The 27862-nt window shown below is 45.9% G+C and overlaps 1 protein-coding gene across 1 annotated transcript; it reads left to right on the top strand.

The window, feature by feature from the left end:
• Positions 1 to 27595, top strand: UBE2Q2 (ubiquitin conjugating enzyme E2 Q2). The gene is given in 14 exon segments (XM_087972491.1): positions 1 to 214; positions 217 to 272; positions 10871 to 10972; positions 13823 to 13927; positions 14832 to 14888; positions 16498 to 16635; positions 17706 to 17790; positions 20573 to 20633; positions 22353 to 22443; positions 22565 to 22623; positions 23571 to 23619; positions 24605 to 24700; positions 25522 to 25597; positions 25974 to 27595. Coding segments are annotated over 14 exon segments (1131 nt in total). The 5' UTR covers positions 1 to 90; the 3' UTR covers positions 26006 to 27595.
• Positions 27596 to 27862: the final 267 nt, after the last annotated feature.

Here is a 27862-nt window from a genome sequence, read left to right as displayed (position 1 = left end):
GGCTCGGCCGGGCGGGCGGCGGGTGGGGCCGGCTGGGGCTGGGGCTGGTGGGGGCGGCGAGGCCTGGAGCGGCGCGGCGATGCGGCCAGGATGGCCGTCTCGGGGCTGAAGGCCGAGCTCCGGTTCCTCGAGTCCATCTTCGGCCGCGACCACGAGCGCTTCCGCATCGCCTCCTGGAAGCCCGACGAGCTGCATTGCCTCTTCGTGCCCCCGCCGACGCCCCCGGCCCGGCCCCGCCGCCGGCCCCGCTCGCCATCCACTGCAACATCACGGTGCGTGGTTTCTTTTCTTCTTCTTTTTTTTTGGGGGAGTCGCGATCGGGTCTCGCCCCCTTCTCCCTCTCCCGGCAGGTTTCATTAACCCCCCGGGGAGGAATTGGGGAGGGGCTGCCCTCCTAGTCCCCCCTCCCGACCCCTCTCCCCCCGCCCAGGCTGCCCGTGGGGAGGGGGCTGGTGGTCGCAAGGGGGGCCGAGGGAAGCTCGCTCTCTCCCCCCCTTCCCCCAATTTAAAGAGCGGGGACCCCCAAATGAGGGTCTCATGGGGGAGGGGCAGAAACCCGGGCTCGAGGGGAGGGGGCGGCCTCCCTTTTTTGGGGGCAAAGCGGTGAAAGAGGCGCTCCAACCGGCTTCCTGAACTCTGCGTAGGCTCAGGAGCCCTTCGCGGGCCCAGCCGGCAGGAAACTCCCGAAAGCTTGGAAAGGGACGGGTGGGGGGTTGAGTTGGAGGGGGCGGGGGAGGTCAGTCTGGATGAGCTCGAGGTCCCTTCCAAGGCGTTTGAGGAGAGGAGGAGGAGGGGGTGGGAAGGGGGGTGGGGTTTAGTGGACTACATGTCCCATCTTAGAGACCCTCCGCCGTGGGAGAAAATCTGGGGGAGAGGGAGGGAGGGACTTCCCATTCAGAGTTCTCTCTCTCTCTCTCTCTCCGGAAATCGGGTTTTGAACTCCCGAAAGTTTTGAAAGGCTGCTTCAAAAGGAAATGCCCCCCGCCGCCGCCCCGTCTTTAAACAAACATTGTAGGTTTCGTCGCGGTTTTGCAACAAACAGGAAGGCCAAACATTGGAAGATGCCGCTTGCGCTCCGGCTCCTTCCGCTCCGACTTCTGACTTAGGGCTTCGGGTTGTTTAAAAGGGGTGGGGGTGGGGGTGGGGGTTGAGGTGGGGGGACACAAAGGTCTTTTCTCTCCCCACTTTTTGGGGGCCTCCCTGGGGTTAAGGAGGCTGTTTCTGAAGGCAGGTTTCAAAAGCTGGTTAGTGTTGCAAGTCACTGGGGAAAAGAAGGAGAGGAGGAGGAGGAGGAGGAAGAAGGAGGAAGAAGAAGAGGAAGGAAGAAGGAGGAGGAGGAGGAAGAAGGAGGAAGAAGAAGAAGGAGGAGGAGGAGGAAGAAGGAGGAAGAAGAGAAGAAGAAGGAGAATGAGAGGAGGAGGAGAAGGAGAAGAGGAGGAGGATGAAGAAGAGGAAGAGGAGGAAGAAGAGGAAGAAGGGGGAAGAGGAAGGAGGAGGAGGAAGAAGGAGTAGGAGGAGGAAGAAGGAAGGAGGAGGAAGAGGAAGGAGGAGGAGGAAGAAGAAGAAGAGGGAGGAGGAGGAGGAAGAAGGAGGAAGAAGAGAAGGAGAAGAAGGAGAATGAGAAGAGGAGGAGGAGGAAGAAGAGGAGGAGGAGGAAGAAGAGGAAGAAGGAGGAAGAAGAGAAGGAGAAGAAGGAGAATGAGAGGAGGAGGAGAAGGAGAAGAGGAGGAGGATGAAGAAGAGGAAGAGGAGGAAGAAGAAGAGGAAGAAGGGGGAAGAGGAAGGAGGAGGAGGAAGAAGGAAGGAGGAAGAGGAGGAAGGAGGAGGAGGGAGGAGGAGGAGGAAGAGGAGGAAGAAGAAGAGGAGGGAGAAGGAGGAAGAAGAGAAGGAGAGAAGGAGAATGAGAAGAGGAGGAGGAGGAAGAAGAGGAAGAGGAGGAAGAAGAAGAGGAAGAAGGGGAAGAGGAAGAAGGAGGAGGAAGAAGGAAGGAGGAGGAAGAGGAAGGAGGAGGAGGAGGAAGAAGAAGGAGGAAGAAGAGGAGGAGGAGGAAGAGGAGGAGGAAGAAGAAAGAAGCAGGAAGAAGAAGAAGAAGAAGAAGAAGAAGAAGAAGAAGAAGAAGAAGAAAAGAAGAAGAAAAAGAAGAAGAAGAAAAAAACAACGTCCTTTCCTAATACAGGTTATCCCGGGCTTACGACTGGAATCCAGCCCCCAAATTTCGGTTGCTAAGGGCGACATTTTTTTTGTCCAGCTGAGTTTTAAGACCTTCCTTGCCACGATGGTTAAGCGAAGGAGGACGCTCGTTAAGCTAGGAACCCAGGTTGTTAAGCGAATCCAGCTTCCCCCGTTGACGTTGCCAGTCGCCAAAGGGGATCACCAAACTCACGGGGACACTGCAAACCGTCATAAATACAAAGTTGGCGGCCCGAGTGTCTCCATTTTGACCATGGGGAGGGGAACAGATGCTGTGGCGGAAAACAGTCACGCACGTCCCCCCCCTTTTTTTTTCCAGGGCCGGGGTGACTTCAAACGGCCACGAAGTGCGACTGTCGTAAGTCGATGTCTACCGTTCGCTTCGGAGCCAGCCCTTCCTAGTGGGAGAAACGGGGGAGGGGGGGAAACCTTTTAAGCGTGGAGTTAGGCAGGATGTGCCCAGCGACTCCTGTCGAACGAAAGGAAGTGAGGAAGGCTTCGCCCGGCCTTGTCGAAAAGTAGGATTTTGCCAAAAGGATTGTGTAACTTGGGAACCTCTCAAACGTCCGTTGCCTTGCTGGTTCCAAACCTCCCCCCTTTTCGGAGGATGTGCCTAGGATGGCATTCTAGGAGAGGGGGGGTAGGAATGGAAGCGCGAAGGAGAGATTTAATTTTTCCACACCTTTCGATCAAAGAGCCTGCCTCGGTTTGATGTTTAATGCAAATCCCCGATATAAAAAAAAACCAACAACAAAACCCATGCTGATCCCTGGAATAACGTCGAGCCTTTTGGATCGGAGCTAGCTACAACCGGAAACCTGGCTTCTTTTTTTTCTCGTCGAGACGCCCCCACGCCCTCTTCCTCTCTCTCTCTGAATGTCCTGACCCATTTTTTGATTTTGATCAGGGTAGGAAATCCTGACGTTGACATCCTGACGGTTGGCATTAGCTTGTCCGGGCAGAGACAGGGGGTGAGTAATCGATAGCAATCCGGCGTTGGCTTGCGGAGACCTGCTTTGGTGCGGGCATGGGTCTGGGCCAAGCTGGGATCCTGTAAGATCTCGTCCCCGTTTGGCCCAGACAGGCAAGACCCTGGTTCTGGCAGGGATCCTGTTTGGCAGGCAGGCAGGCAGAGGGGAAAGAAAAGAAAAAAGAAAAACACCCCTTATAATTTGCAGTCATTCTCCGGCTGGCTCCAATTTTCCGTCTGCCGTTACGGGATCGGGAATCACCATTTGGAAATCCCTTAGGATCATTTGGCTTTAAAAGCAGGGATATAGGCAGGGGTGGGATTAAAATTTTTTAAACACCCGGTTCTGTGGGCGTGCCTTAGTTGGTGGGCGTGGCTTGGTGGGTCATGTGACTGGGTGGACATGGCTTGGTGGTCATGTTTATTGGCTGGGTGTGGCCAATTCAACATCACTCACATCGAGGCAATGCATATCTCCTCGCCTGGCCTCTCGTGACTGTGGGGACGCTGCAACCATCGTTCTGTGCAGCCTGGATTAATTGCTTCCTCCTCTTCCTCCTCCTTCTTCCTCTGCAGACCACCAAAATTTTCTCACAGGCTACCAGTGGTCCCTGGCCCACTGGTTTGCGACTGCTGCTCTAGAGAGACAGGAGGTCAAGACTGAGCGATGGTGAATGGCAGAGAATCAACAGGAAGTTGTGGGTGGGAGATTCCTTGGTTTGGGGATTGCGTTGAGCTGAACCCCGAAATATACACAGGAGGCTGTCTATTAGCAGGAAGGAGGGAAGAGTCCAAGAATCTCCCAGGGGTTGGATGAGAATGAATAAAGAATCAAGACCATTCTAGGTTTGAGCAGAGGCCAGGATTAGTGCTGGGACAAAAATATCCAGCTCTCCTGCTCATTAAGTCTCATTTAGTGGCTGAGAGGTAGCTGATCGTTGCTTTTTTCTCCTGTGTTGCCCAGCATCGAAATACAAACGTTCCTCCACTTACAACGACAATGCAGCCAAAATGTATGTTTGCTAAGGGAGAGAAACTTGTTTAAGTGAGTGTTGCCCCGTTTTGCAACCTTTCTTGCCACCGTTGTGAAGTGAACCACTGCGGTTGTTCAGTTAGTCGCACGGTGGTTAAGTCAACCTGGCTTCCCTGCGGACTTTGCCAGTCAGAAGTTCGCAAAATGGAGTCACATGACATGACCACACACACACACACACGCCCCTGGGACACTGCAACCGTCATAAATGTGAACTAGTTGTCAAGTGTCCGAATTTTGATCACGCAACCATGCTACAATGGTCATTTAAGTGTGTAAAACGGTCCTAAGTCACTTTTTCCAGTGCCGTTGTAATTTTGAACGGACACGAAATGAGCTATTGTAAGTCGAGGACTGCCTGAAGACTGGATCTCTTAGAGCGAAAGCAAAGAGTTTTGGGATTTGAGATGTTGCTGAGGATGCGAGTATAACTAACTCACTGTGTTTTTCTAGCCAGCTTGTAATTATTAAAGGGGATGCGGTGGCTCAGGGTCTAAGACGCTGAGCTTGTTGATCAGAAAGGTCGGCGGTTCGAACCCCTAGCACCGCGTCACGGAGTGAGCTCCCGTTAACGTGTCCCAGCTTCTGCCAAACTTAGCAGTTCAAAAGCATGTTTAAAAAAAATGCACGTAGAAAAATAAGGACCACTTTGGTGGGAAGGGAACAGCGTTCCGTGCGCCTTCAGCCTTGAGTCATGCTGGCCACGTGACCACAGAGACGTCTTCGGACAGCGCTGGCTCTTCAGGTTTGGAACAGAGACAAGCACCGTCCCCCCATGAGAGCTGGGAACGAGTAGCACGTGTGTGCGAGGGGAACCTTTACCTTAGTAATTGTAAATTTTCTCCTACTGCTACAACTTTCTTTGGGAAGGGGAGGGAGGAACAAGGGCCTGCCCAGTATAGACCATTTTTGGTTTTCCATCTCAACGTTGTCTGCTTGGGAGCCACCTCTCCAAGCTCAAGACCAGAAACTTTTGCCATCATCTAGTTGTGATCCTTCAGGTGAAGAGATGCTGAGATTTAGGCCAGCCCTGGAGCGCCGGGCCGGTCTTTGCCTCTGCTGTTTTTCTCCTTAAATCATCCTTAAATTCTGGCCTGATCCATCAGATCATGTAGTCACTGCAGAGGGACAGACATCCTGGAGAGAGAGAGAAAAAAAGACACAGCTGCTTTCAAGAGTTGCAAATTGATGCATACTCCAAAATGTTTCCTCAAATTATTTTCAAATGGCCAGCTTCATTGGCTGCTGGATCCTGGATCTGTAAAGTGGAACTTGGGATCATTCTCCAACACGAAGGAATTCTCTCCTCCTCTTGCCAAACTGTTGTGCAGATTAGATTGACTTCCTCTGCTGTAGCCGTAGCTGGCTTATAAAGGATGGTTTGCTCCCTAGGCCAGAGTCGACCGAGTTTGCATAGCAAGCCCAATGCTAAACCATTGTTTATCGGCTGCCTTGACTTTCGTTCATTCCACGAGGCTGGGGGAGAGATCTCCTCCCTCCTTAATCAATGAGCTGGATCACTTTGGTGAACATAATCGTCTGCTGGTATTTAAGCACTGCCATGTCATTGCTTGTCAAGGCTGTTTAGGGCAGTGGTCACCAACCAGTGGGCAGGGGACCACTGGTGGTCCGCGAGAAAATTTTGGTGGTCCGCAGAGAAATGCCCCCCCCCCCAGCAATTAATCCAGGCTGCGCAGGAACACAAGGCTTGCGTCGCTTGCATTGCAAACAACACGAGGTAGTGAGGGGAGGGGGGAAAGGGCAGGTGGGGGGCTTGCCCCACTAACCCCATGTGCCTGGCCTGGCCACCGGGCTACTTCTTTCTGCTTCTTTCTTCTTCTGCTTTTGGCTGCACGCAAGGAAACCAGCAAAAGTCTTTCTTTCTCTCCCCCAAACTCCGCCAGAAATGAGTCTTTGGGACCCTGCAAGGCCTCCTGCTCCAAGAGGCTGTGATGGCAAAGACTCATTTCTGGCGGAGTTTGGGGGAGAGAAAGAAAGACTTCTGCGGCTTCTGCTGCTTTCCTTGCATGAAGCCAAAAGTCTCTCGCTCACTCTCTCTCCCCTGGAGACGGTATCCTGCAATCCGAAATAAAGAATGATCGAACGGAAGCAAAACGGAGTGGGGGGATTTTCCTGCAGACTTTTTGGGGATTTTCCCAGGGTCTCGGCTACTTTCTACAGAGACCCTGGGAAAATGTCAGCAAGCCATCGTCGGTCAAAAATTTATACTCGTGGTCCGTGAGATTTAAAATGATGAGTTTGGTGGTCCCCGAGGTCCAAAAGGTTTGCGACTCCTGGTTTTAGGGGACAGGAAGGCTGTCCAGTCCACTGTTGGTTTTGGTAGAAGGTTGAAGATGTTCCTTCTTTGGGACTCTTTCGTGGCATCCTCTCCCAGAGAAAGGAGAAAGCCAACTGTTCTCAGCTGCAGCTTTCTTTCGTTCCAGTGCCTTCTGGATATTTAGAACTACGCTTCCTATCTTCCCTAGTTAAGCGCCGTAGAAGGACAAAGCTGTTGTCAGACCATCAGCGTTGCCGGGGTTGTGAGTCGTCCTTGAATGGCGGGCTTTGGCGCCCTGGCTAGACACCAGGTCACAAAAACAGGAATTTCAATCAAATGCCTTTTCAACCTCACCCCCGTGGCTGGCACACGGCCTGCTGGGATTCCTGTATGGAGGAAACGGTAGCCTTTCGTGCCAGGAAGAGTAATAGATATATTTTTATTTTACTTTATTTTGATTTGTCAATCGCTTACAAGATAATAGGTATAAGTATAAACATAGTTATGAATACATGGAAAAATAAAAGAAATAGGACAGGGACGGTAGGCACGTTGGTGCGCTTATGCACGCCCCCTACAGACCTCTTAGGAAAGGGGTGACACGGTCAACAGTAGACAGTCTAAGGTTAAAGTATTTGGGGTTTGGGGAAAAAACCATAGAGTCAGGTAGAGTATTCCAGACATTGACCATTCTGTTTATTTATTTTTATTTGTCAACTGCTCACAAGATAATAGGTATAAGTAAAAACATAGTTATGAATACATGGATACATATAAGAAAAATAAAATATATATAAAAGAAACCATAGGACAGGGGTGGTAGGCACATTGGTGCGCTTATGCACGCCCCCTACAGACTTCTTAGGAAAGGGGTGAGGTCAATATTATATACTATAATAAATAGAAAGGCCGTGCATAAGTGCACTAACATGCCTATCGTCCCTGTCGTTGTATTTTGATTCTTTTATTCTTGTTAGAATTAGAATTCTTTATTGGCCAAGTGTGATTGGACACACAAGGAATTTGTCTTTGCTGCAAATGCTCTCAATGAACATAAAAGAAAAGACACATTCGTCAAGAGTCAAGAATCATCAGGTACAACACTTATGATAGTCATAGGGTACAATAAGGATAGAATAGAATAGAAAATAGAATAGAATCTAATTGAAAATAGAATAGAATGGAATAGAATAGAATAGAATAGAATTCTTTATTGGCCAAGTGTGATTGGACACACAAGGAATTTGTCTTGGTGCAAATACTCTCAGTGTACATAAAAGAAAAGATACATTTGTGAAGAGTTAAGAATCATAAGGTCCAACACTTAATGATAGTCACAGGGTACAATAAGCAATCAAATCGTACTAGGAAACAGTCCATACAAATCGTAAGAATACAAGCGACAAAGTTACAGCCATACAGTCACAAGTGGGAAGGGATGGGTGATAAGGTGTGATGAGAAGATTAATAGTAATAGTAATGCAGACTTTGTAAATAGTTGGACAGTGTTGAGGGAATTATTTGTGTAGCAGAGTGAGGGCGTTTGGGGAAAAAAATCCCCTTGTGTCTAGTTGTTCTGGTGTGCAATGCTCTATAGCATCGTTTTGAGGGAAGGAGTTGAAACAGTTTATGTCCGGGATGTGAGGGGATTTTTTTCTCATTTTTGTTTGACAAATTCTAATAAATAAATAAATATATTCTTTTTGGACAGAGCAGGATTTTCTCAGTTTTGGCATCTTCAAGATGGATGGATGCGGGTGGAAAGATGCTTCAGAGGGTGGTGAGCACAGCATAAAACATCACGGGCTGTTCCCTGACACTAGATGACCTCACTAGGGCTCGCTGCCTTAGAAGAGTGAGGAAAATCCTCAGGGATGACTCACACCCTGGTCAGCACTTTTTCACTCTCCTACCATCAGGAAGGAGATAAGAGAAGCATAGCCAGCTGCACCAACAGGCTGAAGAACAGTTTCTACCCGTGGGCTTTCAGACTCCTGGAGGGAAAATAACATAGTAGGATAAGCTTGCGGGGCTGGTGCGTTGTGCAACAAAGTCACCTAGTGTAATAAGATTGGGACTGGGTTAGGGACTTCTGTCCTCACTGTGAGTTGTGTTGGGGTTGTTGGGCTGTACAAAGGGAGGCTCAGCCAATCTCATTGTACACATGTTGCGCTCTGACAATAAAAGGTAATAATAATTACTTTAACTCCCAGAGTTCCCCAGCCAGCAATGCAACAACCACACAATGCCATTCACAACCTGCAGATTCCCTTAGCATTAAAGAAGAAGAAGAAGAAGAAAAAAGTCATAAAATCAAACATGACTCGGGTTCCAATTCTGGTGGTGAAGTTGAGGGCCACCTGCAGAACTCGAACCCAACTCCAAGGCAAAGCCAATGTAAATTGCTCCCGGATGATGTCAGGTCCGGGTCTCTGTGCATTGGAGGTGCCACAAACAAGATGTGCTTCAAAAGGGAATTGTTTGTTCCCCACGAGACAGAGCATTGTATTCAGGCAACAAACAAAAAAAAAACCAAACCCTTACGCAGTTGAGCCGTGAAGCCGTCAACACCCTGGATTAAAAAAATGCAGCCAGGTCAATTTGTCCCTGGACAGAAGCACCCTTTCACGTCACAAGGATGACGCTTCCTTGGCTGACGTTAGTGGCTAAGCCTGGTTGGTATTTGGGTAGGGGGAGGAGACCCCCCTGGGGAATTCCAGAAGCTCTGAAGTTGGGAAAAAAAAACCTCATCAAATTTGTTTCCATAGAGCAGGCTTGTAGGCAGAATCCTGGTAGCCTCTGGCCTTCCAAACTCACGAGACGTGCAAACCAATGCCTTTTATTAAAAAGGTTTATAATAAACCTGTGCTAGATTGAAAGGTGCGGGCTGGGGGGAGGGGGGGAAGGGAGCAAGGTTGGTCATTCAGAGACAGGCTGTAAAAAGGCAGTGCAAACATTGCAAGTGGGAGCAGCAGGATCTACCCAGGCCCTAAAATGAAATCGAGGCAGGCTCTTTGATCGGAAGGTGTGCAAATGTGTGCTTCGCGTTGGCACAGATTTGTTCTCCTACCTGCTAATTGCAGAGAGGGCAAGTCTAGGCTCCCGCCAGACCAATGGCCAATGGAGGAACAAGGATGGGGCTGGGGTCTGCTTCCAAGAGAGAAAAGCCAGCAGCCTTCTGCCGGATGGGTTCGTCTTCTATCTGCAAGGATCGGGTCTGTTTGAAGAGTTTTGCAAAGGGAGGGAAAGAGGACCGAGCTTGGATGGTGTGGTGTTACGATATCAGGCCCAGTTCCTATTGACCCGTATCTCCAAACCTCAATAGGTGACGTCTTTTGTTGCTAGTTGTAAAGTCATGTCTGACCCATCGTGTCCACCTGGACAAGGTTCCTCCAGGCCTTCCTGTCCTCTACCATCCCCTGGAGTCCATTGAAGCTCACGCCGACTGCTTTAGTGACTCCATCCAGCCACCTCCTTCTCTGACATCCCCTTCTTCTTCTATTGCCCTCCATCGTTCCCAGCATTCGGCTCTTCTCTCCAGGGAGTCCTTCCTTCCTTCTCATGAGGTGGCCAACGTCTTTGAGCTTCATCTTCAGGATCTGGCCTTCTCAAGAGCAGGGCTGATCTCCTCTAGGACCGACCGGTTGGATGGCCTTGCAGTCCAAGGGTCTCTCCTCCTCCAAGCACCAGAGTCCAAGGGCCTCCATTCTTTGGCGCTCAGCTTTCAATCATCCAAAGTCATGATGATCCCAAAGACGCTTTTCCAAAAGGCAACCGGACTTCCTTTCCCTTCTTTCTTTCTCCAAGAAGCTTCTTCAGTTCGAATAAATGTTTGCAAGGAAAGGAAAAGAAAAAAAAAGTCCAGTTGCCTTTTGAAAAAAATAAACACCTTTGGGTCAATGGATGATGCCAAACCACCCATAGCCGTTGCCTACCTCGCAGGGTTCGTTGCGAAATTATCCCAGGGGACCTCTCCAGTTTCCTTAGCAGAAAGGAAGGAGAAGGTAGACAGACTCTTCTTGAGGGTGCAATGCCATTTTTCAGCCAAGGGCACTAAGAGTTTGCCGTGGTGTCTCTAGAGTCAAGATAGGTTTTGCCCACCCGTGAACTGCGATAAACAAACTGCGATAAACAAACTGCTTCACACTGGCCAGACAGGAACTGTTTCCTATTTTGGGGGTCAGAAATACTGCAAGTGTCTCTTACTTTTTTGTGGTCGCTTGGCTGCCTGGGTGAAGGCAGCTCTGGTTGCATCCGGAGTCAAGCCAGCAGATTTGAATGATGAGATGCATCGGTGGGGTTTATTTGCTGGTGGGAGCCATTTCATTTCGAGAATTCCTGCTAAGGAATTTTGGGGTTTTTTCTGTGCTAAACCATCTTGTTCTCTTTCAAAATGCAGGAGTCTTACCCATCTTCATCGCCAATATGGTTTGTGGAATCAGATGACCCCAACTTGACTTCAGTGCTGGAGCGATTAGAGGATATTAAAAGCAATACTTTGGTAAGGAGTCCTTTCCTTGAGCTTTCTTTACTCTTGGAGGGAGCCTCGGGTTCAAATCTCGGAAGGATTCAGTTTTGAATGGGAGTTCAAGCTCAGCCCTGATCCAGCGAAACCCTTCGCAAAATAACAATGATCTCATCTGGTCAATAATGCGTTTTAATTACTAACACCCCAGCTAAATGACATTCACAAATCCTTCGGCAGCTGCGAGCCAGGAAATGAATAAATCCTGCTGGAGGTGGGAAACCTGCCTGCAGTGTGCCACAGGGTGGGGAAAAAAACATTTTTGCAAATAACTTAAGGTTATTATTTTGATTTACATCCCAGGATTCTGCATATGCAGGAAAAAGCAGGGAGGAAAACTCTCTTTGCAAACATCCTTTCTAGCACCATGAAAGCCCAGGAGGTAGAATTTTTTTTAAAAACAGCTTTTTTCTCTTATCACTGTCTTGCAGCGGGCTGGATCCTGGTTTCGAATGCCGGCTTCTCTTTTCCCTTTAGTCATGCTGCAGAACTCTTAGAATATAGAAGGCTCTTTTCTTTCTTTCTTTTTTTTTTATTGGCAAACTTAATTGTCTCCCTGCTGGCACTTAGAATCCATTTTCAATGTTTGCATATGCAGCAATTGGATTTTGGAATTGTTTTCCCTAAGCCACCTGCCAAAGGTTTTATTTTCAGAGGCTGGAGAATCATTGACTAATTCCAAGGACTTGCTGCCTATAGAGAACCATAGTACGGGCAGTTCTCAATTTACGGCCACCGAATGTCGGTTGGCTAAAGCCAAATGGTTGTTAAGCGAGGCGCACCCACGAAGCGAATCGCTGCAAGTTGTTAAAGTGAATCGCCCAGCCGTTAAGCAAACCCATCGACTTGCTGGCTGTGAAGGTGGCAAATAGCAATCCAGGGGGCCGAGAACTCTTTGAGCCGCCGTAAATACATGCCCTGCACCCAGATTTTGGAGTGTAAGGATCTGTTGTAAGCCCTTTCAGTACTGTTGTAACTTTGAACAGTCCCTAAATGGAAGGTCATAAGTCAAGAACCACCTGTAGAAAACAGAGAGAAGGCTTCTAGATATGATGATGTCATGCCCCTGTTGGAATCTGATTCCCAGGGCGAGATCGAGCAGCTGACAGGGAGTGGGAGTGTTGCTCCGGTGGCTGTGGAGGAAACTGGGGAAGGGCACAGTCTGGCTGGACATTCAGAGGAGGACCCGGGCCCACCCCCTCTTCATCCTAGGGCACGCAGGGAGGAACTGAGAAGGGAGCAACGTGGCTTACTGGGGAGAAAAGGGCCCTGATTCCCTTCATTAGCTGCAGCTGGGAAAAAGAGGATTTAACATGGGCGTTTGCGCACAGCACCTTGCCGGAAGCAAAGCATGCATTATCTTGGTTTGTCAAGTCTTATCTGGGTTCTGGCGTCCTCCCAACTGTGGGTGTTTCGCTTTTGAAGTCTGCAACTCCTTATCCTGCCCTGTCTCGTTAATTGCTGCAGCATGGTTTGTGTTGCTTTTTATTTATAATGTAGATGTACTTTGGGTTCAGACTTGAATTTCTTCCCTTTAAAAACTGTTCTTTTTCTCCAGCCGATGATGACTGGATATTGGGGGCCAAGTTGGAGGAATTAAAGGGACTTTGCCTACTTTTGTGATTTTGTTGCCTTTGTGCCACGCCCCTTTGGGTCATCACTGATGTATTTATTTTTCGTGCGTTCCGACATGAATTTTAATCAGAGGTGGACCAGGGTTTTTTCTGCCCATTTTGCTAGGATAATTGGAACGAAACGTTTCCGAGGGGAATTTAGTGAGAACTGAAGCTCAAACACCAATCAAGAAAAGGATTTGATCTTTCCTTAATCCCTGAATTCGTTGGTAGAAATTGCTTTCCTTTGCACTGTAACGCAAGTAAACCAGCATTCCTCGTGGGACGTGAGCTGAAGAGGCCACCAACCACCAAAACACCCACCAAACTCGGTGGAACGGGAGAATGCACTGCGGCCAATGTGCCATGGTAAAACTTCCCGCCACTTGCCACGGGACGATTTAACAATTCAATTTAATAATTCGAAATAAGAGTGGTGAGGTGAAGCTCCTACCCCACAATCAGGAGGCCGTGAGTTCAATCCTAGGTAGAGGAAAATATTTCTCTCTCTCTGGGCACAATGAGAATATATCTGGTGGGGGAAACTCCACATTGGTGACAGGAAGGGCATCCGGCCAGTAAAAAAAAACACTTCTCCATTCAGTTGCCCAGGCTCCACCCTGCAAGGGATACAGATACAGATTAACAGAGTTGGAAGGGACCTTGTAGGTCATCTAGCCCAACCCCCTGCCCAAGCAGTAGATCGTTAAAAGAAGATGAGGATGGATTTAAGAATTCGGAATAAATGAAACAATTATTTTATTTTATTGTCCTTCACATTTCATCCTGTCCTCCTTTTTTGCAACCTTTCTTTTAAGGATTCTGTCCCCGCATTTCTTTGACGTCAATATAACTCTTTATTCTGAAGCGGTTGAGCTGCGGGAGTTGTCTCGTGGCCAGCGGGCCGTGGTGAATTGTGGATTGTACCACGGATGCCCCTTTAAATAATGTACACTGAAAGTGGTATTTAATGTGGTTGTACAGGGTGCAATGACAGTAAACTAAACAACTAAAACTCTTCTTCTTCTTCTTCTTCAAACTTCTCGTCTTCTGAGCAACATGCATATCTTCTTCTCTTCTTCTTCTTCTCCTCCTCCTTCTCCTCCTCCTCCTCCTCCTCCTCCTCCTCCTCCTCCTCCTCCTCCTCCTCCTCCTCCTCCTCCTCCTCCTCCTCTTCTTCTTCTTCTTCTTCTTTTCCTCTTTCCCCTCGCAGCTTCTCCAGCAGCTGAAGCGGTTGATCTGCGACCTCTGCCGCCTCTACAACCTTCCCCAGCATCCGGATGTCGAAATGTTAGACCAACCTTTGCCATCTGGCCAGGTAAAGGGCCCGATGAAACGGCTTCAGGGCAGGGGACCGAAACGCCCTGCCAAGCAGGGAGAGAACACGGCCGAGTTTCCAGGGCGGTGAGAGGTGACTCAGAAAAACCTGTCATTGCTTGGCCAGAGCCAGCAACTCTTGCGTGATGCTCGGCGGTGACTCTGCCAGGCACGATGGGAATTTGTTCTGTTCGCTTCTGCTAGGCGAAGGGCCCCACCTAGAAACCAGAGGTGCATTTCAAAAGATTGTTACCGCCGGTTCGGTGGGCGTGGCTTGGCGGGTGCGCTTTGCACGCCGCGCGCACGTACTTTTGCAAGAACGCACAAAACGCACACTTTGCACAGGCCCGGAGGCTTTCCGACTTGCCTCCTGCAATCCTGTCGCTTCAGCAGTTTGGCCCAGTTTGGCAAAGCGCAGTTCGACCTGCGCTTCCAAAGCAAGACATGAAGGTGGACCCAACAGCAGAATGTCGGAGGGAAGTGGTTGGGTCTCCACTGCTGGCGCATCGGCGCTACCGGCCAGGGGTGGGATTAAAAATTTTGGGCGTGGCTTAGTTGGTGGGTGGGGCTTGGTCATGTTATGGGCTGGGTGTGGCCAACTCAACATCACTCACATCGAGGCACGCATCTTCTTGCTCGGCCTCTCATGACTGTGGGGATGCTGCAACAGTCGAAAGTGTGAAAAATGGTCATAAGTCACTTTTTTCAGTGCCATTGTAACTTTGAATGGTCGCTCCACACAAGCAAAGTACCAGCAAAGTAAGGGGAAAAAACGGGGTCTCTGTCCCACAGCCATTAGTGGAACTCGGCCCCATAGCTGCTCTGCCCATCTGCTGCCTGGTGGGAGGGGGGGAAGAGAAAGGAAATGCGTATTTAATGGATGAGGATCTTTTGTTACGTTCTAGAATGGAACGACCGAAGAGGTGACATCAGAGGAGGAAGAGGAGGAAGACATGGGTGAGGTAGGTGTCTTCGCTCGCTTGCAGCTTGCTCTACTCTTCCTTTTTGCTTCTGGATCTTTCATCTGTCCAGACAACGAAGGTGGGAGGGTCTAAGGAAGTCACCGAAGAGCTACCAACAAGGCTCCAACCCTGGTGCTCTCCAGATGTTCTGGATTCTAGCCAGCAAGGAGAGTCTCCTCACATCTGGGAGGCATCAAATTGTCTTGCTGTATTGTCTGGTTCCACCTCTTACAACGCCCCTTTGTTTGAACCCGTCGGATCTTCTTCCAGAGCTGGCCAGGTCTGGAGCAGTCCAGAATAACAAGAGTTGGAAGGGACCTCGTAGGTCATCTAGTCCAGGGGTCGTCAACCTTTTGGACCTCAGGGACCACCAAACTCATCATTTTAAATCCCGCGGACCACTAATATGAATTTTGACTGACAAAAATTGCTGATGTTGGTGGAAAAGCCGGTTCCATATTCCAGAGCTGCCGTAGTCACAGGACTGGCTCTTTGGTCATCCCGGAGCAGCTGCTCCTCCACCTGGGTGCACCGGCCTGCCATGGACTGGAGGAGCTGCTCCGGGATGACCAAAGAGCCAGTCCTGTGACTACGGCAGCTCTGGAAAATGGAACCGACTTTCCCACCAACATCATCAAGCCACCCCGGGGCAGATTACCCTCCCCTGCTGTTGGTCTTACCTTCCAGTTCCATCTCACATGACTCTACTCAAAGTAAGGTTTGCGCTCTGGCTGTCCAATCTCGTCTTAAAAGCTTCCAGGGATAGAGCAGCCACAACTTCTGGAAACAAGTCATTCCAACTGGTTAATTATCCTTTCAGGAAGCATCTCTTTAGTTCTAAGTTGCTTCTCTCCTTGATTAGTTTACTTTTTATTGTCACTGCACCTCGTTCAACAAAATCAAACACCATCTTCGGTGCACATCATGACCGTGACAATAAACACAAACACACATCTTTCACACTCCATTTCTTGAATTGAAAACCCCTGATATTGCATTCATATTGCACTATACGGTAGAATTCAACAGAGCTCCTGCCCTGGGATAGAAGCTGTTTTTCAGCCTATTTGTCCTTGTTTTTATTATTCTGTACCATCTGCCAGATGGTAATAGGTCAAAAAAAAAGGGTTCCCAGGATGAGATGGATCTTTAAGAATGTTTTGAACTTTCTTAAGGCAGTGGGAGCCATAAAGCTCTTCCAAAGAGGGGAGAGGGCAACCCATGACCCTCTGGACAATGACATTAACCCTCTGGAGTGCTTTCCTGATGGTTAGTTTCCATCCGTTGCTTCTTGTCCTGCCTTCACGTGCTTTGGAGAATAGCTTGAACTCCCTCTTTTTTGAAACACTGCTATCAGGCCTTTTCATTTCATCACCTACCTATTCCAGATCTTCTGGAATCTCCATGCTCCCTTCCACAACTGCTCCATTCGTGGCAATTGGAAGCCTTGCTGGTTTGCTCTTCTAAAACCCGAGCCACTCGTGTCTTCGTGTTTCTCCCCCAAGCCGAGAAATAGGCACGATCCACGCAAACCGCCAAGCTGCCGGCGGTGATCTTGACCGATCGGTTGCCTTCTGCTTTTCCCCCACCCTGCAATCTTGTCTCGTAGGACATCGATCTGGATCATTATGACATGAAGGAGGAAGGAGCTACCGAAGGGAAGAAAACCGAGGATGAGGGCATCGAGAAGGAGAATCTGGCCATTTTGGAAAAAATCAGGAAGAATCAAAGGGAGGACCACCTAAACGTAAGTGCTTGGTAGGTGAGAGGGAAGGAATCCATTTTAGAAAGATTACTTCCACGTATGAAAGAATGGAAAGTGGACGGAGGGCGTTAGAGACACAACTTCACTGGCCATAAATTCACGTTATTTTAGACTTTGCCAACAGAAAGGGAGGAGGAGGAGGAGGGAAAGGGGTTTGAAAGAGCAATGCGGCAGCTTGGAATCGAAAGCGTATTCCATAAATAGTTTTTCAGAGATTGTAACTAGGTGATCTAATTGGAAAACATGATTTATGACACTTGGCTATGGAGGTGTCCCATTGGAGAATATGAATTATGATACACCCAGAGGGGTAGGGAGGAAAACCAGGGTCAAGGGTGACAATGAATTATGCGTCTCAGAGTCGGCTACACCCAGGCAGTGCCGGCATGTTAACTCCCAGTAAATCCTTTTGAAGTTTTGGAAGTTTGGCTCGAGACTCGTGATTTAAATGGGGGTGACTGTCGGAATCCTAACATGCCTATGTTATAGCCTTTGACTTATGACCACAATTGAGGCTGGAACGTCCATCGCTAAGTAATGTGGTCAATTAAGTGAGTCACATCCAACTCAGCCTTTCTTTTCCCAAAGTCATTAAGGGAATCATCGTGATTGTTAAGTGTAACCTGCCTTGATTTTGCTAGTTGGGAAAGGCCTAGATGAGGGCTCACCCAACTTGGCGACTTTACAACTTACGGAGTTTGATTCCCAGAATTCCTCAGCCAGCCTTGGTTGGCTGAGGAATTCTGGGAGTTGAAGTCCATAAGTCTTAAAGTCAACAAGTTTGGTGAGCCTTGTCCTAGATGGCGATCATGTGACTTTGGGATACTTAAAATCCACGATAAGTACTTGCCAGTCACCTGAGTTTTGATTACACGACCATGGGAACCCTGTGGCAGTTGTAAGTGCAAGTATTGTCTTAAATCTCTTTTTTCAGTAACTTCAAATGGTTTATTAAATCATGATTATGTCAAGGACCATCAGTATATGGTGTTTTTATTTTACAGTTTATTCAAGTCGATTACATGGGTTTTTCTCCCTTTTTCCGTCTGCAGGGTGCAGTTTCTGGGTCTGTCCAAGCGTCGGATCGACTAATGAAAGAGCTCAGGGATATATATAAGTCACAAAGTTTTAAGACAGGTGAGTCATTTATTTTCCTAATGGAGCAAATAATGTGATGTCTCGCAGTATAGGCATGATTTCTTTCAGTAAGCCTGTCTCAAACTATGATCCCTATCCTACTTAAATAAATTAAACTCCACAGGAAGCTTTTAAAAGAACAAGCATAGATTTGCACCATCAATCTGTAAAAAATCTGGAATTATATGCGTCATATTTGCGTGCAAGAGAGATGGTGTGATATTTAGATGATGCTGGGTATTTTTTTTTTAATCCAGCTGTGTTATCGGGACGTTATTTCCAAGTGAATTCTCTCTCTTGGGTGCCCTTTATTCAAAAGCTCACTTTTCCTTTTCTTCAATTCAAATGAAAACCTTCTTTTTTTTTTTACACCTTCTCAAAATACCACAGGTGACATGACAAACAGACATCAAGGAGCCCTCATTTCTTTGCCTACTTCTCAGAAAGTGCTAATGAGGTCAGGCTGCAAACGCCCTTTGCAACCATAGCTCCAGACCTGGGCCCCAATTAAATGCAGTAGCACCTCCTTGGCTACTGTGAGAGACAATACTTTTTTTAGCTGAAAATTATGTTTTCCGGGAACATGATTTTCTTGCCAAAAACACCAAAAATAGAAAATAATAATAATAATAATTCATTCTCCCCCCCCTCCCTGCAATTATCTATTTTCCACTGATTGCTTCATCTGCTTAACTAAGCGGAAGGCTTCCTGTTGTGGCTTCTCCCTTCTGCATGAGAAAACACTCTTGCGTTGGTCTCCTCTCGCATTTATAGTTTGTACAGGGAGTTCTTAACTTACGACGGCGTCAACTCATAAAACGTCCCTATGCCTGTTTTAGTAGTTGCTATAAAAAAATGAGGGGGGGGGGAGGAAGGAAATCTGGAAGAGCAGGGCAGCAATTTGAAAGCGAACGTACATTCCAACCCTTCTCTTTAAAAGATTGTAACTAAAATACCAGAGCTTTTGCCCGGGAATATATTGAATTGGAGAACGTGAATGATGACACCCAGTCTGTGAATGTGCTCAATTGGAGAATCTGATTTATGACACACCCGGGGGGTGGGGAGGACGGGGAAACAGGGTCACAGGAGACTGTAAATTACATATGCCAGAGTTGGCTTCGTACAGGGTAGTGCCTGTATGTTGCCTCTAATGAATCCTTTGAAGTTTTTTGAAGCTTGGCTCTAGAATCATGATTTAATTAGGGTGATTGCTGGAATCCTACAAATGGTTCATTTTGTGACAGTTCGAAGTTACAACGGCACTGATAAAAGTGACCTGATCATTTTCACACTTTTTTCACACGGGAGTCTGGAGAGAACTTGGACAAGGGTCCTGCGTCCGATGCAGAGATGAGGCCAGGACCATGTGGGAATGGGGTGCTACCTCCGGAGCCTCTGGAGTCTGGCAGCAGCGAGGCAGAGGAGTAAGGGGAGCCTGTTCCCAGTGCGCGTATGCACAGAGCTGCTAGAAGGCAAGAGCAGCTTAAACAAAAGGGGCAACTCGGGAGTAAGGCTGGGAAGTGATTGCCCCTCCCATAAGGGATAAAGTCAGGCCAAGATGATGAAACCTTTGCAGGAAGCAAAGTAGTTTGATAGATTCCGAGTCCTCCTTGAAGCTCTTGGTACTTTGGTTGGGGTTTTTTTTTTTTGTACATCGGTTGGTTTCTTTTCTAGTTCATTTGATACTTCTCTTTTTGGCAGCACTTCACAGAACTGAAAGGTGTGTACTTATCTTGGGGGACTATTTGAGATTAACTCCGTCTGGGAATGAAAACAATTCCCAGCGTTGCAATAAAATAGGCTTTGTTTTTAAAATAAGTTTGTGGCTACGGTTTACGAAGCCTGGGTCAGAACAGCTGTCAACAGCAGAAAAGCGCTCGGTAAATTCAATGTTGGTGCTCACAACGAATTGTAAGGTTCAGAATGCGGCAGGTTATTGTTGTTTGGTTGTTTAAAATTTTGTGTGCATCTTTTGCACTGGTTAAATAGTTACGTCCTAGTTTGTTTTTTTAAAAAAATAACAACAACCAACCAAATGGCAAAGCTTCCTCCCAGAGAAACCTTCTTCAGTCTTGTTCATAGATGTTATTGGAAAGTTTTTTATTTGTTGGCGTGGGATGGAACCATCTGTCCTCCTGGCAGATGGCAACTCTTGGCTGACCTTGAAGATGCCAAGCAAGGTCGACCTGCTTAATATCTGGTTGGGAAATATCCAGAGATGAAGCCACCATTATGGAGCAGGTGAGAATGGAGAATTGTCAGCCCTCCAGATCAGGGTTTGTCCCAAAGGTGCTTTAACAAAAAAAAAAACCCCAAGCCTTTCTTTGTTTTTTTGTTTTTATTATCCTTGAAGACGTTTCTCTTCTCATCCAAGAAGCTTCTTCAGTTCTGAAGAAGTGAAAAAGTTGAAGAACTGAAGAAGCTTCTTCAAGGAGAAGCGAAATGTCTTCAAGGGAGAAAAAAACAAAACAAAGCCCAGTTGCCTTTTGCAAAAATACCTTTGGAATAATGGAGCAGATGCTTAGCATCGATGTGACAGAACCACTGCATTTGAGTCGATTTATGTTTTTATATTCATGAAAGTGTCTTTTATTCAGAGAACTTGGATAAAGAGTAGGGGGAATTCATGGAGATATTGAAACGTCCCTGACATTGGGGGGGGAAAACCTTCCTTGTGCCAAATTGGCTTGCTTTGAAACTTTGCGAAGTTCCAAGTCCCATCTCAAATCCTGATTACCCAATCAAGCTCCTCTTCTTTTTTCATTTTTTCCCCCTACAGGAATTTATTCAGTGGAACTCGTGAATGACAGCCTGTATGAGTGGCATGTAAAACTTCTAAAGTAAGTCAGCTTGGTTTCCCTGCTTGCCCCGTTTTGTGACCAGAGCAAGGATTGGCGCTGTGCAGGAACTCAGATCTGAGACTTACAAACACCTGAGAAAGTCTACTTGTCAACTGATAAAAACATTTTCTATGCCCGTTTTATAGTTGCCAACAGAAAGGGGTTGGGGGGGGAAGGAGTTTGGAAGAGCAGGGCGGCAGTTTGGAATCGAAAGTGCATTCCATTCATATCTTGCAAAGATTATAACTAAGCGACTGGAGTTTCTGCCCTGCAAATCTCCAATTGGAGAACGTGATTGATGACTCTTGGCTATGAACGTGTTTTGTTGGAGAATATGAATTACGTTACACCCAGAAGGGTGGGGGGAAACCAGGTGACAGTGAATTACGTCTCTCAGAATCGGCTACACACAGGTCATACCAACATGTTCTCTCCTAATGAATCCTTTGAAGTTTTAGAAGCTTGGCTCAAAGCTCATGATTTAATTAGGGCCACGGCCAGAATCCTACTATCTTGTTGTATCTTCACTTTGTCACTCAAATAACAATTTCTCTTTACTGGAGAGTTAATCCCCTCCAGAAGGGTTGAGATTACAGATACCCCTTAAATTACAACCTTAATGGAGCCAGCCCATCACGGTTGCAAATTGAGTCACCTGTGGGACTGACCCAGTTTTATGACCTGTTTTGCAGTTGTTGTTAAGTGAACTAATGGTTCACGATGAGCCAATTTTGCTTAAAAAAAAAAGCAAATGCTAATTTGGGGCAAAATTGTAAGCTGTGGTCATGTCACCAAGGGATATTGCATTTTGCAATGACCATAGATGTTTCTGAGTGTCTAAAAAGGTGGCCACGGGACCATGGGGGGACAGCTGTCAGAACTCCAACACTGGATGATAAGTACTTCCCAGGGAAGCTAAGCAACCGGTCATAAATTGAGACATAGCTATGCAGTTCCCAGTTCCTTATCCTTTCCATGGCATTTCAGTCCTCGAAATTGTAGGCAAGTCACTCCCCAGGGCGATGGGTTGTGCTTTGAAGAGAGTGTGGGAGATAGGATGGCATGTCAGTTCACTTATTGTGATGACCCAGGGTGGGATACAAAATAAACACAGTCACAAAAAACAGGTAAAGCCCCTTTTATTCCTTCACTTTGCTTCCAAGCTCCAAATATCCTTGACTGGAGACAAAATGTCCCACACGAGTAGTTACAAGGAGGAGGAAATGCCGCTTAAACTAAAAATGCCTATAAATTATAAAGAGTAAAAAACAACACAAATCAGGCAAGATAAGGGCTGGAGGACATCCACAGATAACAGAACACACACTGGGAAGGACGCCAAACTCAGAGAGGAACAATAAACTAGAGATATTTCCATGCTTTGTTTCCAGCACTGGCCCGTAGGCATGTCCATCCTTTTATCCAGTTGTCACAGCTGCAGCCCATGAAGAGGATCAAGGCCCTGTCCTCCTCAGTAGACCACGTTTCTCCCTTATCGTCTCCTCCCTGCGTGCCCTAGGATGGAGAGGGGAAGGGCTTGGGTCCTCCTCTGACTGCCCAGCCAGCCTCTGCCCTTCCTCAGCCTCCTCCACCACCTCCGGAGCCACATTTCCACTCCCTGTCGGCTGTTCCTCCTCTCCCTCAGAGTCAGTCTCCGCCAGGGGCATGGCACTTATTGCAACTCTTCTTCCTTTTTCTCTTTCTTGTGTCCATGGCCAGGGTCGATCCTGACAGTCCGTTACACAGCGATCTCCAAGTCTTAAAAGAGAAAGAAGGCGTGGAATATATTTTGCTCAGCTTCTCTTTTAAGGTAGGAAAGAAAGAAGCAATTCACGGTTTCTTTTAATGAGCGTATTCTTTAATGAAATTTCAGCCCTCTTCCGAGCTCAAATGACCAAAGACTTAACGCTTCTTTCTTATTTTGTTTTCAGGATAATTTTCCATTTGACCCTCCATTTGTGCGCGTGGTCTCTCCAGTACTTAGTGGAGGGTAGGTCCCAATATATATATTTTTTTTATCAGTCATGATTCAGGAATGACCAGTCTGATATTCCGCTTACCCTTCTGGACAATCATTGGCGCAGCTTTTTCAGTATTTCCTCGGAAGCCTTATAGTAAGAGAATAGTACGAGAAGTGCTAGTAGTTCTGTAATCTATCAAGAACCCTTTTTCTCCAGTCTCCAGATTTTTCTGCTATCAGCAGTAAATCTATTTTCTTTGAGTAGGAAATTTTGGCATGTAAGATATTAAGGGGATTCCTGTTCTAACTGGGGAGGTACGAACAAGAGTTAAAAGGGTTACAATTTTAATGTTTATCAAGGTTTCCTAAGCCACTCAGAGAGTAGTAAAGGGCATGGTGAAAAATGCCCCGAATGAAAACGAGATTGTTGTCACACAAGGGATATCGAAATAGTTGCACAGTGCTTAGCTACCTTCTGTAACTGTCTGTCTGCTAAATTATTCTCATGGCAGAGCTGATAATCAAGCTATCTGCCAAGTCCAAATGGTTTTACAGCTTTGATTATCTCCATTTCCAAACTGTCACCTGTGAAATGGACTTGGTGCAAATAGACCAAAAAAAAGGGGGGGGGGAATTTTGCAAATTTTGGGCTTCTGTCTCCATAAGTTTAACTAAAAAAGTTTAAGTTTAAAGATGACTTTAACAACCCATTTTGGAGGTGGCTAGTAGACTAGTACAAAACCTTGCTTCCCACTCTATCTACGCATTGATTTTTTTTAAAATCCATTTCAATGTTGATTTTAATGTTTTAGCTTTTAATGTCTGATGTTTTAATGCTATAAGGGTTGCATTCTGTTCGTTATGGTATCGTAAGCTACCTCGAGTCCTTCGCTTAGAGAGATGGGTGGCATACAAATTTTAATATCTAAATAAATAAATATTGGAAGTGTTCTCAGTGTGCCTTTTATCTGTCTCAGGTACGTTCTGGGTGGAGGTGCGCTATGCATGGAGCTTCTAACTAAACAGGTAAATGGGAGGACTGGAGGGTGGCTGCCCATGGTGGAATTACCACTTAATGTTTTTGTACTGGTAATCCTTGACTTATGACCACAAGTGGCTGTTCAGTGAGTCATGCCCGATTTTATGATTTTTTTTTATTTTTTTTGCCAGAGTTGTTAAACAAACCACTGAACTTTTTGTTGTGGTCATTCAATGAATCTGGTTCCCCCCACCCCAAAATTCATTTTTGCTGGTTGGGAAGATCTCAAGTGGCTGCAACTGTTGTAAAACTCACAACGGTTGCCGAGTGTGCAAATTTTGATCACGTTCCCCGGGGGAGTGACAGACCTAAGAGCAAGAATTGGTCACAAGTCCCCTTTTTTGTGTGTCGTTGTCACTGTATGGTGGCTAAACAAAAGGTTGTAATTTGAGGACCACCTGTCCATGACTCTCAGTGTAATAAGATTGGGTCTGGGTTAGGGGCTTCTGTCCTCACTGTGAGTTGTGTTGGGGAGGGTGCCAATCTCATTGTACACATATTGTACTTTGTACTATTGTACTTTGACAATAAAGATGATGATCATGATCATAATAATAATAATAATAATAATAATAATAATAATAATAATAATAATAATGTTGAGCGACTTTGGAAAAATAAATTGTTTGTTATCCCAATTGTAATTGGAGCCCTTGGAGCAATACCTAAAGGGCTACCTCACTATTTGGAAATTCTGAATTTATCAGGCTTGAATACCCTGATTCTACAAAAAAACCCACTTTACTTGGAACAGCTTATATCCTCCGACGCTCCCTGAACAGTTCCTAGGTCCTTGGTTAGGACTCAAGCTGTTGAGCTATCAACCAGCTGCAAAGGCTGTGAATCTCACTAAAGATTAACCAATAATAATAACAATACTAATAATAACAACTCCATGGATACTGCTGATTCTGGAGGGCTTCCCTTCACATTCTTCCTCTCCCCCCACGGACCCTCCCCCCGTGTTTCTAGGGTTGGAGCAGCGCCTATTCCACAGAGTCGGTTATCATGCAGATCAATGCCACGTTAGTCAAAGGGAAAGCCAGAGTTCAGTTTGGCGCAAATAAGGTAAGCGACACCATAGTGTGTTCCCAGTTGTTGTAAGACTTCCATTTGTCTCTTCTGCTACAAACCAGCGGGCTTAAGCTTCATTGTCAAAGCAGGGGGGGGATTGCTTGATCACTTCATGTCCAGGTTTTAAAGCAAATCCATGGAACCAAAATACAGTTTGCACACAAATCTCATCCCCACGAAGAGGTGTGGACTTCAATTCCTAGAATTCCCCAGCCAGCCATGCCTGGTCAGGAGCATGTTAGGAAGTTATATAAATGTTCTAAAAATGAAATAAATAAAAGCTCTCCTTGGTAAATAAAACAGGGGTGCCTTTCGTACATCCCTCTAGCTTCTCAGCGTTGTTAGAATAAGAATAATAACAGAGTTGGAAGGGACCTTGGAGGTCTTCTAGTCCAACCCCCTGCGTAGGCAGGAAACCCTACACCACTTTAGACAAATGGTACTCAAATCTCTTCTTTAAAACTTCCAGTGTTGGAGCATTTACAACTTCTGGAGGCAAGTGGTTCCACTGATTAACTGTTCTAACTGTCAGGAAATTTCTTCTTAGTTCTTAGTTTCCACCCATTACTTCTTGTCCTACCCTCAGTGGAGCCAGTCAATGTGAGGTGTAAATCATGGCTTACATCTTAAGGTGTGTTGATCGAACTCAGGCATCTGCAGTTTATTCCAAAACCCTGGTTGGATTTTGCCTTAGCATGACGTGAAGGTTTCTGTATAAATCTCTGAGCTGTCCACCATCTCAACGTCTTCTTTGTCAGACCCGATTTTTGTCTCCTGAGAAGGAAAACCTTAAAAACCCATTCTCTCTCTTTCAGAGCCAATACAATCTAGCAAGAGCACAGCAGTCTTATAAATCTCTAGTACAGTTACATGAGAAAAATGGTATGTATGGTATGTATGTAAAACCCATAGTTTTGTAAGTATAACACCAGAAGAGAGCAACTGGAAAGGGGAGGGGGCATTTTAAGCCACTGTACCCCCCATGTATCTCTTGTACATGTCCGTCTGAATTGAACCCAAAATTTGTGTTGCTAAGTGAGAAATTTGTTAAGGGAGTTTTGCCTCATTTGACAACTCTTCTTGCCACCGTTGTTGTTCAGTTAGTCACACAGTCATCCCAGAAATGTGGTAAACGAGTGTCCTTCAGTGGGTTTTACATCTCGACATGCATTCTAGACTTCTGGGATACCATATATAATTATTGTAAAGCATAAAAGCATTTACTATTGTCCCTGCGTATCTGACAATTATTTTCTTCTTCTTCCAGGCTGGTTCACACCTCCAAAAGAAGATGGATAATACTGAAGGCCACACTTATTGGACCAATATCAGTAAAAGATTTTATTTCCATGCAGACTCAAGCTATAAATGCCCCATAACAGCTCATAAATGAATTAGTGGATATCCAATATAAATTACAGCCATACTGTTCTGCTCATCGGACAAATATTTTGGGCAGAACAATTTAAGACTTTCCTATATTTTCCCAATAGATTGAACATACCTGCATTTTAGTACTGAATCTCTCAAACTGCATTCCTGGTTTACTAAAATTTCCTATCAACTTTTCTATGCACTTCAGGGGTTGTTGTTGTTTTTTTCTCCAGAATGGACTGCAAAGGATTGCAATATATTTTATTTAAAACCAATCAAGAGGAATAAAGTTAGTTTGATAATGTGTGTTGTAGAGTTTTCAGATCTTGTACAAAACAATCTTTTTTTTTCCAGGCTTAAAAATTTGAGAACGTTTGTAGAATTTCTTAATTCGAACGGTGATATAGGAGAAAGCTTGCAATGTGAAAGAATTAAAATGTTTTATTGCATGGCTGTCTTGAGGTTACAACTCCTTAGTTTAAGCAGAGCCAGGCTGTGCCAATAGAACTTTGCAACGGGTCATATCTACCGGGGTTGCTGAGCTGTTCTGATAATTTTTGGGACGCTAGCATCTTCTTTTCAAGAGGGAGCCCCAGGTGTAAAGCTTGAAAATTTATTTAAAATGCTAAAAAGCCTCTTAAACAAGATCAACTCCATTAACGGGTTGTTGCAATCACTTGTAGATAATGAACTTAAAAAGCAATGGGCAAAAATCAAGACACTCCTTGTGTTGTTTTTTTTAGAAGACCAATTTTTAGAAAACGAAAGCCACTGAATTCCCAGGAAGATCTTGATTCAGATTGGTGGTTTCTTTTAAATATCACCATCGATCATCATGACCGTGGATTTTGTTCAGAAAATAATGGGGACCTGCTCCTCCTTTTTTTAGAAAACCAACTTGGATTGGAAACTGCTGTCAGCCAGTAAACTGCTTTTTCATTGCCTTACTTTAATTTTAAAAAGTCAGGTGTTTTAATTTTTAGAGCTGAATTTGGGGTCATTTTCTTTTTGTTCATTGGGATTGTATTAAAGGAATTGGCATTTTTTTTTCCAAGACCAGAAATGGACAGGTTCTTCTGTACCCCACCATTGTTACCTCCAAAATTACATCTGTAAGATGATCATAGATGCTGGACTTCAGTTTGAAAGACAAGACTTCTGCCTGGTGGACCTTAAATTCTTATGATCTTTTGAAGACGTTCTCCAGATCATTTCCAGGATTTTGGCTACTCGGTTGTACATATTGTTTCTATCGAATTGTCTTAAATCAAAGGACAAATTCTATGAGTTTCCTGCAGCTCATTTGAAAATCTGAGGCTAATATTTTGGATACCTTATCACATTGTTTAATATTTCTAATGGACTAGCACAATGGACAGTTGCACACCCTCAGCTTCTCTTTTATTTTATTGGGAGTTTCGTTGTTTTTTTTTAAAAAAATCAGAAGTACTTAGCAGCGTACAATAATCTGTAAACTTGCATCAAGTTTATGAATAAAATGAACCATTTTAAGAATCCTGTCACTACTCAATGTTTCTGGAAGAGCTATTTTTGGGGGTTTTGAGTGTGATCTTAAGCTCGTATAACTTATCAAAGCAGTGTTAAAAAGCTGGACTGACTTTGAATGTTTAGTAATGATAAAAGACATAAAAATATTGATTGGTACACAACAGTAATTGGAAGCTCTTCAACTATTTACAGGTGCTCCTCGGCTTGCAGCCAGAATTTCTGTTGCTAAGCGAGATGGTTAAGTCACACCCGATTTTACAACTTTTGCCACAG

Source organism: Notechis scutatus, chromosome 11 (assembly GCF_049901735.1).
Source record: "Notechis scutatus isolate UNSWTSFEM ecotype Mainland chromosome 11, rNotScu1.2, whole genome shotgun sequence".
NCBI classification, from domain to species: domain Eukaryota; kingdom Metazoa; phylum Chordata; class Lepidosauria; order Squamata; family Elapidae; genus Notechis; species Notechis scutatus.
The sequence above is the reverse complement of the archived record's forward strand: the minus strand, read 5'-3'. Positions and strand labels throughout refer to the sequence as shown.